The following is a 7,895-nucleotide window of genomic DNA, read 5'->3' as shown; positions in this document are numbered from 1 at the left end:
CCTCACATCTGTTAATGACGATTGGAAAGATAAGGAGCCCTATAGAAGTCACCCTGGCAGCCAGCATAGAGCTTGGCACAAGTCCCCGGTAAATGTGGGCTCTGTTCATTGTCACAGTTTTACTCATCATAGGGGATCCTTCATTGTCACCCCCCAAATCTTTTATTTGCCTTCCAGGAACGTTGAGATCTCATGCTAACTCTTTGAAGCCCTGCCCAGAAGTCTGCCCATTGTTCCCTCCTTGAAACGTCACCTCGAAATCCCACCCCTTTTCCTTCAAGGCCGGTGTTCAGATATCCCCATTAACTTCCTCTCTGGGAACAAAACAGCCTTCTTCACCTAAGTTCAACAGGAAGGAGATGTCTTACCACCTTCACCGCTGCACCCCTCCAGGCTTTCCAGTACTGCGAAAAAAGGAAGCCAATTGCACTAGCACTTCCTGTGGGTTGATCTGGGGACAAGGAGTGTAACTGAGCTCTCTCTGAGACTCCTCGGAGACTCGCCAGCACTCTCCATTTCCCTGAGACCCTCATTGTGGACTCCCAGTGGGTGGCACAAAATATTCCCCTGCCCCTCCCTCATCCGGGGCAAGGTGTGGCCCCTGGGCTTCTGCATTCTTAGCTGCAGTCACAGTTCTTCCTTCCCCTGGAGGTCCTGCCTGTTCGACGGTGCCCAGCGCTTCATTAAGGGAACTTCTTCCTCCAGGCTGGTCACCATGATGCCCTCAGGGCCACCACCCAGGGTCTACTGGACTTCGCTCATCTTTCTGCTTCTTGCCTGCTGTCTGTTGCCCACAGGTGAGGCCCAGTGAGCTGGGGAGGGCTGGAGATGGGGGGTTGCTGGGGAGGGGAAGGAGAACAGTGCACCTCACACCCTGCTGCCCAGGGCTGCGGCAACACTTCTTTGACTCAGATCTGTCAGGGGGCTTCCCAGTATCCTTGGGGGAAAGTGGTGGCTCCTTAACTCAGCCTTCAGGGCTCCCTGAGGCCAGGTCCCTGCCTTTCACTTGTTCCCTGCCCCCTTCACAGCACAGACACTTACCCACCCAAACACTTATGCCTGCACATATTTGCTCCCTGCTCCATCCGGACTCGTGATCTCTGCCTATGTTCTTCAGTCTGCCAGGATCACTCTTGCCTTTCACTTGGCTAAATCCTCCTTGACCCTTTAAAACTGACTGTAGCGGTTCCTTCCAGGAAGCCTTTCCTGACTCACTTCCTCCTGGCCTCCTTCTCAACTCTCCTTGGTTCGTGATCCATCATCTGTCTTTCCCACTAAACTGAAACACCACCGAAGGCAGAGACCTTCATATCTTGGCTAAGGGGGTTGTTGAAGGATGGAACCTGCAGCTGGGTGGGCTGGGGGGCACTGGAGCCCCCAGCAGAGACTCTGTTCATGCAGGTGCCCAGGGACAGACCTACCAGGTACGAGTGGAGCCGAAGGACCCAGTGGTGCCTTTTGGAGAGCCCCTCGTGGTAAACTGCACCTTAGATTGCCCCGGGCCTGGATTAATCTCCCTGGAGACAGCCCTCTCCAAGGAGCCCCACAGCAGGGGCCTGGGCTGGGCAGCCTTCCGTCTCACCAACGTGACTGGCGACATGGAAATTCTCTGCTCTGGCATCTGCAATAAGTCCCAGGTGGTGGGTTTCTCTAACATCACAGTGTTTGGTGAGTAGCCGTGGCTGGAGGTGGGATGGCCTTGGGCAGTGGTGGGGGTAGATGACCAGTGGTGCAGGGAGCAAGGTGGGGCTGGGGCCCTGAATTTGCACAAATGGACCTGGACACTCAGTCAGAGCTCAGACCTGGGTGTGTGTGTGTGTGTGAGAGAGAGAGAGAGAGAGAGAGAGTCAGAGATAGCGGGGTACATCTCAACCGCATGCCAAAGCAGCAGCTGTGAAATCAACTTATCTGGTTCTCAATAAGCATTTTGTGTGTGTGCATGCATGCTAAGTTGCCTCAGTCGTGTCGGACTCTTTGTGATCCCATGGACTGTAGCCCACCAGGCTCCTCTGTCCATGGGATTCTCCAGACAAGAGTACTGGAGTGGGTTGCCGTGCTCTCCTCCAGGGGAATCTTCCTGACCCAGGGATCCAACCTGCATTTCTTGAGTCTCTTGCATTGGCAGGTGGGTTCTTTACCGCTAGTGCCACCTGGGAAGCCCAATAAGCATTTTAAAAATGATATTTCAGGAATTCCTTGGTGGTCCAGTGGTTAGGACTCCAGGATTTCACTGCCAAGGGGCTGGGTTCAATCTCTAGTCAAGGAACTAAAACTGTGGAACGCTCTCAGTATGGCCAAAAAAAAAAGGACATGTCTTTTACTCAATTTTTAAAATTTCTTTTAATATAGTTATTTATTTAGTTAGTTTGGCTGCGTTAGGTCTTAGTTGCAGCCCACGGGATCTTTCTTCGTGGTGCATAGACTCTAGTTGTGGCACATGGGCTTCAGTAGTTGTGACATGCGGGCTCACAGAGCATGTGGCTCTGGGGCTTTGTTGCTCTGTGGCATAGGGAATTTTAGTTCCCCAACCAGGGATTGACCTCGTGTCCCCTGAATTGCAAGGCAGATTCTTAATCACTGGACTACCAAGGAAGTCCCTACTTTTTCTTTTTTTTTTTTTTTTTGTATTTACTTATTTATTTGGCTGCCCTGAGTCTTAGTTGTGGCAGGCGGGAGGTAGGATCTAGTTCCCTGACCAGGGATTGAACCCCTGTGCATTGGGAGAGTGGAGTCTTAGCCACTGGACCACCAGGGAAGTCTCCTGTTGCTTTTATTTTTATGACAGGTAATAAATTCATGTGGTTCCCAAATTGAAAAGTATTAAAAAAAAAGGGGGAGTCAGTGTCAAGTCTCCATTCACCTAGTGTCGGCTGTGAGTGGCTGTTGTTTTTAGTGCAGACGCATAGGCGCTCACCCAAAAGCACTTATGCAAGCCCGGGCTGGGGAGGTACACTCATGAGCCTCATTTCACAGATGAGGAAACTGAGGCTCAGCGGGGGTAAAGTCACTTGCCAGGGTCCATGAGCAGAGATGCCTGGAGTCCAGGTCTCAAATCCCTGCTCTTCACAGCTGAAGTCTTCCTCTCCAGACCTGATATCTCTGTTACCAGTTTCTTATGAATCCTTCCAGGTTCTCTGAATTTAAAAGAAGACAGGGAATTCCCCAGCTGTCCAGTGGTTAGGACTCAGCGCTTTCACTGCTAAAGGTCCAAGGTTCAGTCCCTGGACGGGGAACTAAGATCCCACAAGCCACGTGGTGCAGCCAAAAACAAACAAACAAAACAACCCAATAGACTAGGAAATAGCTGAGTACACCACTCAGGGTGCCGACGGTTTTGTGAGGCCTCAGAAAAGTGTAGTGTACATCTGGAGCTGTGTGTATGCTCTTCCTGTGCGTGCACTAGTGTCTGTATTCATGGTTGTGTACCTATATGTCTGTGAGCATGTGGATCTGAGTGTCCTTATCTTTGTGTGAGTGTACTTGTATGTCTACAAATGTGTTTGTATGCTGTGTGTGCCTGCATGTGTCTCTGGACTTGTATCTTTTAAAAATAACTTTAAAATTTTTATTTATTTGTTTTTGGCTGGGCTGGGTCTGCATTGCTTCAAAAGCTTTTCTCTCATTGTGGCGAGCGGGCCTACTCTCTTGTTGCAGTGCTCGGGCTTCTCATGGCTTCTCTTGTTGCAGAACCCGGGCTCTAGGATGCACGGGCTTCAGTAGTTGCAGCTCTCGGGCTCTGGAACACAGACTCAGTAGTTGTGGTGCACAGGCTTAGCTGCTCCTTGGCATGTGCGATCTTCCCGGATCAGGGATCGAACCCATGTCTCCTGTATTGGCAGGTGGATTCTTTACCACGGAGCCACCAAGGAAGCCCCTGGATTTGTATCTGTGTGTGCCTGCACATGTGTATGTGTCAGTACCTGTGCCCGCGTGTATATCTATGTGAGTATGTCTGTTTCTGAGCATGTGTGGATGTCTGGGCCAGTATGTGTCTATATGTGTCTTTGTGTGTATTTCCGCACGTTTGCCTACGTATCTGGGTATCCCCGTCTGTGTGACTGTGAGATGCCTCTGTCCAGTGCTGTGCAGGAGCCTATTTGTCCTGGCTCACAAGAGCCCACTGGGCTCATCTCTTCCCAACTCTGTGTCACATTGAGTGGCTTTAAATCAGCCCAGAGTGGGAGTATTTACACCACAGAAATTGGCGAATACTCCACATGCGGGCTCCCTCATCCACCATAGAGAGCTCAGGCATAATCAGCATTGGCTACCATACAACTAGCCCTTGAGTGGAGGTTAAGATGGAGGCCTCCTTGTTAAATACTCTAAAAGTGTACATTTGTTGTTGTTCAGTTGCTAAGTCGTGGCTGACTCCTTGCGACCCTGTGGACTGTAGCCCACCAGGCTCCTCTCTCCATGGGGATTCTCCAGGCAAGAATACTGGAGTGGGTTGCCATTTCCTTCTCCAGGGGACCTTTCTGGACGAGGAGTCAAACCTGAATCTCTTGCATTGGCAGGCAGGTTCTTTACCACTGAGCCACCAGAGAAGCCCTGTAAATGTTTAGATGTTAAAAATTTTCCATGGAAGCCAGTCTACAGGCCTGTGACAGCTTCAGAGCCAGGCTTGAGAGCTGCTCCCCCAGGGGAGGACCAGGGTTTGGAATGTGTGCCTTTGAGAGCCACTGCAGCTGCAGCTGGGATTGGACCCAGCCTGGATCTGTTGAGTACCCCCAGGACTGTACAGAGCACCCTCAAGAGGCTGCCCTAGGCCTTGAGCACTTGGGACAGACTGGGGAGGACTGGACCAAGCTCTGGGAAAGGCCAAGATCAGAGTCCAGGCCAGAGGCTGAAGGAGGGGTCAGGGGACTTCCTAGATCTAATGTCATGGAGGTAGGTGGGCACACAGATCTGGAGTTTGGGAAACCCACTAAGCCTGGCTCTGCCCCTTCCTGGCTGCACATCCTTGGGCAGACTACCTCACCTCGCTGGGCCTGTTTCTCTGTCCATAAAAGGGAAGAACAATAGAGGAGATTTCACTTGGTTGGTGTGTGAATGAAGGTAGATGACATTTGGAAAGAGGAAGGAAAACTCAAGATAAACAGGAAGTGTTATGATTACTATTAACATCATAAATGGCCATAAACTTTAGTCCTCTTCCTTGCTTCCCCCCCGCCCCCTTAACTGTGAACAGAAAAACTGATTCATTTCAATGCCTGCCAAGGAGTCCAACAAAACAGGAAATAATAATCATGCTGTTAATGATAATGGCAAACACATATACTAGCACACTTGTAAGTCCAGCAGGTTTATTAACTTGAAGTTCACAGTCCTGCACTGGGCCACCCTGGGCTCCCCTCCACGGTGGTCTTTGCCGGGCTGGCTGGTAAGTTCTACTCTCCCCTTCACACGCCTCCATTCAGGGTTTCCAAAGCGTGTGGAGCTGGCACCCCTGCCCCTCTGGCAGCCTGTGGGTGAAGAACTCAACCTGAGCTGCCTGGTGTCTGGCGGGGCCCCCCGGGCCCACCTCTCCGTGGTGCTGCTCCGAAGGGAGGAGGAGCTGGGCCGGCAGCCCTTGGGAAAGGAGGAGCCCGCCAAGGTCACGTTCATGGTGCAGCCGAGAAGAGAGGACCATGGCACCAATTTCTCCTGCCGCTCTGAACTGGACCTGCGGTCCCAAGGACTGGAACTCTTCCAGAACACCTCGGCCCCCAGGAAGCTCCAGACCTATGGTGAGGGAAAGAACTGCAGACGGTGGGTGATGAGTGGAGCCAGAGTTAAGTGTTCCCTGGCCACGGGAATTCCTGAGAATGGGGTGGCCTGGCCCTCAGGGCTTTAAGGAACACATGCCCTTGGCCATTGGGCAGGGTAGCCTCAGATGGGAGGCTCACAGCCTTGGAACTTCTGAAGAAGGCTGTGTGTGTTCTGGAAAGGGAGTGATGCAGGCTGCAAGGTATCCTGGGAAAGAAGGACCCTGGTTTAGGGGGATGAATGTCATGGGGAAAAGGATCTCCACAGCTGTGAGACCTCCACCTGCTCACTTCTATCCTTCTTTCAAGCCATGCCCAAGACCGCCCCGCGCCTCGTTTTCCCTCGGTTCTGGGAGATGGAAACCTCCTGGCCTGTTAACTGCAGCCTGGATGGGCTGTTCCCAGCGTCGGAGGCCCATATTCAACTGGCGCTGGGGAACCAGATGCTGAATGCCACAGTAGTGAGCCACGCGGACACGCTCACGGCCACAGCCACAGCGAAAACCGAACAGGAGGGCACCCAAGAGATTGTCTGCAACGTAACCTTGGGGGTCGAGAACCGAGAGACCCGGGAGAGCTTGGTTGCCTATAGTAAGAGGGGGCGGAGCCAAAACTGCTCAGGAGGCGAGGGGTGGGGCTGACCCGGGAACGTGACTACGTGTAGTAAGAGGAAAAGTGAAAGTGTCCGACTCTTTGTGACATGGACTGTATAGTCCATGGAATTCTCCAGGCCAGAATACTGGAGTGGGTAGCCTATCCCTTCTCCAGCGGATCTTCCCGACCCAGGAATCGAACCGGGGTCTCCTGCATTGCAGGCGGATTCTTTACCAACTGAGCTATCAGGGAAGTCCCATAGTAAAAGTAGTAGTAATAGGGGGCGGAGACAAAATAGCTCAGGAAACGAGGGGCGGGGCTGACCCAAGAGAACGTGACGGCCTCCAGCCCAAGGGGGCGTGGCACACAGGCAAAGACTAAACCTGAGACAGTAGGGGCCTAAGTAACCCGAGAGGAGCCTGAGTGCCTGAAACTGGGTCGGGTGAGGGCTGCAGAGTAGACGAAGGGGTAGCCTGGATACCCCGAGGGGAAGGACGCAGGTGGGGGCAGGGCTTCACCCAAGGGAGGTGTGTGGTCAGCAAACTCCTGGGAAATGCCCCGCCTTTAGGATTCCAGGGGCCCAACCTGAACCTGAGTGAGTCTAACGCCACCGAGGGGACCCCAGTGACTGTCACTTGCGCGGCCGGACCCCAAGTCCAGGTCATGCTGGACGGAGTTCCAGCCGCGGTACCAGGACAGCCTGCCCAGCTTCAGCTAAAGGCCACCGAGATGGACGACAGGCGCACCTTCTTCTGCAATGCCACCCTCAAGGTGCATGGGGTGACATTGCACCGTAATAGGAGCATCCAGTTGCGTGTCCTGTGTGAGTAGGTCACGCTGACCTTTAATCCCTTGCTTCCTTGATTTGAGACTTGTCTCTCCCTTGCCCCATTGTGCCTCGGGTGTGTTGGGTGTGTCTGATCATTTGGCGGTCCCACAGACGGCCCCACGATTGACAGAGCTAAATGTCCCCAACGCTTGATGTGGAAAGAAAAGACTATGCATATCCTGCAGTGCCAGGCCCGGGGCAACCCGAACCCCCAGCTACAGTGTCTGCGGGAAGGCTCCAAGTTTAAGGTGCCCGTCGGGATTCCATTCCTCGTCTTGTTAAACTACAGTGGTACCTACAGCTGCCAGGCGGCCAGTTCACGGGGCACGGACAAAATGTTAGTGATGATGGACGTTCAAGGTGAGCCTCGGCAAGGCGTTATTTATCCTAGATGGGCAAGTTTAGGAGGGGCTGAGACGAGCGTATTTATTCTTCGCTTTTCCGCACAGGTCGGAACCCGGTCACTATCAACATCGTCCTGGGAGTGTTAGCGATCTTGGGCTTGGTGACTCTCGCTGCAGCCTCAGTGTACGTCTTTTGGGTGCAGAGGCAACATGACATTTACCACCTGACGCCAAGGAGCACCCGGTGGCGCCTCACGTCTACACAGCCCGTGACTGTGGCAGAGGAGTTATCCTGAGCTCAGTGATACTGAGCAAAGACGACGGGGGCTTGGCTGTACCTATCTTCAAATTCCGAATAAAGGCTTTAAAATCCTTACACAG

General features: G+C 52.9%; 1 protein-coding gene across 1 annotated transcript; it reads left to right on the top strand.

Annotated features, from left to right (window-relative positions):
- The first annotated feature begins 323 nt into the window (after positions 1–323).
- Positions 324–7,890, top strand: ICAM3 (intercellular adhesion molecule 3). The gene is made up of 7 exons (XM_019964140.2): positions 324–797; positions 1,402–1,668; positions 5,421–5,729; positions 6,057–6,338; positions 6,910–7,164; positions 7,282–7,530; positions 7,620–7,890. Exons 1-7 carry the CDS (start codon positions 716–718, stop codon positions 7,808–7,810), a joined length of 1,635 nt encoding a protein of 544 aa, XP_019819699.2. The 5' UTR covers positions 324–715; the 3' UTR covers positions 7,811–7,890.
- The last annotated feature ends 5 nt before the right edge of the window (positions 7,891–7,895 follow it).

Source organism: Bos indicus, chromosome 7 (genome assembly GCF_029378745.1).
Source record: "Bos indicus isolate NIAB-ARS_2022 breed Sahiwal x Tharparkar chromosome 7, NIAB-ARS_B.indTharparkar_mat_pri_1.0, whole genome shotgun sequence".
In the NCBI taxonomy this organism is placed as follows: domain Eukaryota; kingdom Metazoa; phylum Chordata; class Mammalia; order Artiodactyla; family Bovidae; genus Bos; species Bos indicus.
The sequence above is the reverse complement of the archived record's forward strand: the minus strand, read 5'-3'. Positions and strand labels throughout refer to the sequence as shown.

Coding starts and splice junctions, on each gene's coding strand:
- ICAM3 (XM_019964140.2), top strand. CDS start 716: ATGATGCCCTCAGGGCCACCACCCAGGGTCTACTGGACTTCGCTCATC. Junction 1,669..5,420: donor CTCTAACATCACAGTGTTTG/GTGAGTAGCCGT, acceptor GCCTCCATTCAG/GGTTTCCAAAGCGTGTGGAG. Junction 7,165..7,281: donor CATCCAGTTGCGTGTCCTGT/GTGAGTAGGTCA, acceptor GCGGTCCCACAG/ACGGCCCCACGATTGACAGA.